Source organism: Ictalurus punctatus, chromosome 22, assembly GCF_001660625.3.
Source record: "Ictalurus punctatus breed USDA103 chromosome 22, Coco_2.0, whole genome shotgun sequence".
Lineage (NCBI taxonomy): Eukaryota > Metazoa > Chordata > Actinopteri > Siluriformes > Ictaluridae > Ictalurus > Ictalurus punctatus.
The window spans coordinates 19213797-19217798 of record NC_030437.2 but is presented as its reverse complement, the minus strand read 5'-3'; the positions used below and the strand labels follow the sequence as shown (position 1 = coordinate 19217798).

Below are 4002 nucleotides of genomic sequence, written 5' to 3'. Positions count from 1 at the left end.
TTTTAACCAGATGGTTCTATGGGCTGCCATATACCCCGTAGCAAGAAGAAGAAGAAGAAGAAGAAGAAGAAAAAGAAAAGGTAGAATAACAATAGGGTGCCTACACACCTTCGGTGCTTGGCCCCCTAATAAGTATGTGATTAATTATTTTAAAACAACAACAACAACAACAACAACAACAACAACAACAACAACAGCAACAACGCAGGCCGAAATTCTTTTCAATGATTTTTAATGATTGGTACAACCTAGCATTCAGGCTATCACTTTACATTCTAACATGACATGGATTCAAACCAGCACATATACACACACAAAGGCAATTAAATAAGAGTCACCGATCGTAAAAATAATTACAACTGCAAAAGAAAGTCATCGATTATATAAAATAAAATTCAGGAAGTGGAATGTCTGAGTGCTGTTTTAAAGGCGGGCTTTTCCTTGCATACACAAGCCAAAGTCATGTTCATTTGGTGGGTTTTTTTTTCTTCTTCTGTTCATATATTCTATTCATAAGCACGTGAAACGTGAACAGGAAGCCGCATCGGAGTCGGTAAAGATGAAACATGATTACACGTCGTAGAATCATACATGTGCAAGTACATGTGAATATGACCGTCAGCGAACAATCAAAATCAACAAAGGGCCAACTTCATGCCACGTTCTCGTCTAATATGCTCGTGCCGAGTGTAATATGGTTTTAAAAAGCGTGTGAAGAGCTCGTTTCCGGAGCTTTCTTTACGGGGGGGGGTTAGTCAGATCGTGGTGAGAATTATCTTGTTGTAAAACAATCATCTGAAAATGCTTCATGGACAAACAGATGGATACACATTGAGTGTTAATCGAGTTCCCGAACGGCAGACGTGTCTGTGTAAGTGTGTGTGTGTGTGTGTGTGTGTGTGTGTGTGTGTCAGTGAGAGAGAGAGAGAGAGAAACAGAGAGAGAGAGAGAGAGAGAAAGCTCAAGTCTCGGCTTTCTCCTTCTGCTTCTTGCTCTTTTTCAGGAACGACGGCGCTTTGAACTTCTTCTTCTTCTTGAACGGGGACTTGGAGGGAGAGCCTTCGGGGGTGGTGCCCACAGGCTTGGTGGGCGGGGCAGTGGGCGGGACCACCGCGCTTTCTGACGTGTCACTGGTGGAGAGGGCCTTCAATCCTTTCTCCAGCTCTTCCTGCTGCTTCTCGTCCTCCTCCTTCCCGTTCGGGACCGTGGTTTTCCCGTCCAGCTCTGAAATCGGAACAAGAGGTCAAAGGGTTAAACGAGTGTTTTTGTTTATTTTATTTTTTTTGCACATCTGCAGCGTTAAGTGGGTTCGAGCAGAACTCTGGTGTGTTCTTCTCGGTGCGGTTCTTTAACCAGGCGAGAATGCAGCGATCACATTCCGGTCCGATTCGACCAGCGATTCGACTCTGAATCGACTATCTTCAGGAAGTGAATCAAACATGCTTGGGGTTTTTTTTTTTTTTTTTTTTTTGCTAAAACTACTAAACTGAGCCAAAGGACAGATGTAGCACTGAAAAATGTCAACAACAACAAAAAAAAGAGAAATTAAAGTCTGGGTGTGGCACAAAATATGTTATTTATATAATTATAAAATACATATATTAAATCTAAGTTTGAGGTCAAATTCAGAAACAAAACAAATCTGAGTACATCACTGCGGGCAAATAAATAAAAATAAATCCCAAACGTTAAACAGGATGATAAAATTGATACTGAGGACAAATCGGTGACCGTTATTCTTGACCAATCGGCGATCTGCAACTGTTTCTAGCTCCGCCCACACGTCTAAGAATGAGCAACAAATTCAGAGGTATTCAGAAAGCCCTGGTGCGTAGTGTTAACCGTCACTAAACACATGCCGTGAGTGTGTTAAAGACATGCCGAGGTGCGAGGGTGTGGTGTGAGGGCTCACCTGATGCAGGTGGTTTGGTGGGGGAGGGGACTTTTGTGGGAGAGGAAGCAGGGGGAGGAGTCCCCGTATCGTTCATCACCTCCTCCTCACCTGACATGGGAGGGAACACGTGGCAGGAAGGAGACGTAAAAACGAGTGATTAGTGAGTTAAAATAGTGAGACAGGACAGAGCTTTGCGTAAGAAACAACGTTTAGCGATATCGTGGACCGACAGCTTGTAAATCTTAATATCAGAGAGTAATTAATGACTCTGGAAAGTTAACGAGATATAGTTCAAAAGTAACACAATTAATCCTTTGATTTGTCGCTGTTGTACGTGTAATAATTTGGCCAAGTATTAAATACACACAATTTGCGCTTCACTCCAGACGAAGCCGATCAGCTAAGACATGTCTGGTGTCTGAAGTTTGTATATAAAGTGTCGTGGAATAATATCTGCCCGCCTCCTGATCTCCTCCGTTTTCGCACATACGGAATGTAATATAATATCGTGAAAACGCGAGCAAGCAGAAAAAACACACCACTTTATAATGATCAGGCTTACTGAGGCCTTTTACGCCTACTTCACGTTACAGGAAAACCTTCATTGAAGTGATGCTTAGATATGTAGTAGATTAAAAAGTACTCGCGGTGATCGATTATCGGTTACCGGTACATTTGGTTACGCGCAGCTAAGGGGGCGATTACTTTTTCACACAGGGCCAGTTGGTGTTGGACAACTTTTTATCGTCAGCGAACAAAATGATACGTTAATAATAATAATAATAATAAAAAACAACGAGAGTATTGTGTGTTTCCTCGGGGTTGTCTTGTATTAAATTTAGTGTGAAGATCTGAAACAGTGACGCATGTGTAAAAATAAACGAAATCAGGAAGGGGGTGATTACTTTTTCACAGCACTGTATGTATTGAATGAATGAATGAATGAATAAATAAATAAATAAAATATATACACAAATCGAACTGGAACTACGTCATCGTCCACACTGCTTCTAACCCCACCTTCAACTTTAGGCCACGCCCCCTTTCAAGTCTTCTGTCAAACTATCGGCTTATCGGCTACGTCGACAAAGTCTCGTTTCGTGCCATAAGAATTGACTAGACATTAAATTGAGATTTTCTTCTCTGATCAGGATTTCCTCTACGTTCACTTTAGCAAGCAGCGCTTGTAGCTGTGTAACAACCGCTATTGTTACCGCTTGTGGGTGTGGCCTATACTGGAGAGTATGTATGTATAAATATATATATATATATAGTAGCTATAAATCACTTCAAAAGCTAACTAGCTAAACACAAATTTAAAAAACGCATCAATCAGAGTGAATTTTATTTTATTATTAAATTTAAATGACGTTACATGCTCGGCTTCGTACTGACGTCGTTGTCAGATCAGATTAGCAAATCAAGCCAAGCGTACTCGCTACGTAACCTCACCAGAAGCTTTAAGACGGAACCACAGTTATTCTGTTTCTGCGCATCAAACGTTAAACGGGAACCAATCGCAGGTAGGAACTAAAAGTTGCGAGCGGGGAGCGGAAGGGACGTCGCGCCACACGCGCCGCGTTTCAGTCCGAGGAACCGTTCGGGATCATGGTCTGGATTCGTCGCTTTCGAGATCTCCATTCGAGCGTCGCTGAAATCGAGCGTCGGCCTGTTGCTCGGTCGCTTGCTAGTGTGAGCGCAGGTCCGTGCACGGGTGACGGGCTGGGTTGAAAAGTGCAACATGCGGTGTACTGTAGGAGAAGAGGATTTGTCCGGGGGGTGATTAGTCGTTAGAGGCGTAGGGGGCGTACCATCCACGGCGAGCTGCTTGCGCTGGACTTCTTTGCGATATTCCTCCAGCGCCTGATCCGTCAGCTCGTTGAACGGGTTCGGTGGTTCCGGCTCGGGGGTCGAAGGAGGCTCGACCTTCTCGGGAGACTGTGTCGAGAGGCGCATGTACAAAACACACAGACACACACACACACACACACACACACACACACACACACACACACACACACAGCGTCATCAATCTTTTGAAACACCAGACCTGAGGTTACACATCTCGTTTCTAGTCATCTGGGATTTTCCCAGATTATTCCGCTTCA

At 43.6% G+C, this 4002-nt stretch overlaps 1 protein-coding gene across 4 annotated transcripts in view; it reads right to left on the bottom strand.

Moving 5' to 3' along the window:
* Positions 1-215: 215 nt before the first annotated feature.
* Positions 216-4002, bottom strand: part of add2 (adducin 2 (beta)) — a 23679-nt gene continuing 19892 nt past the window's right edge. For 3 of the 4 annotated variants that reach the window (XM_017452428.3, XM_017452426.3, XM_017452430.3), the window contains 3 exons: positions 3706-3832; positions 1913-2002; positions 216-1224 (listed from right to left, as the gene is read on the bottom strand). In XM_017452428.3, coding sequence (XP_017307917.1) covers positions 962-1224; positions 1913-2002; positions 3706-3832 — 480 coding nt within the window. In that variant the 3' untranslated portion in view covers positions 216-961. The remainder of the gene's footprint in view (positions 1225-1912; positions 2003-3705; positions 3833-4002) is intronic. The other variant, XM_017452427.3, reaches the window with a different exon arrangement.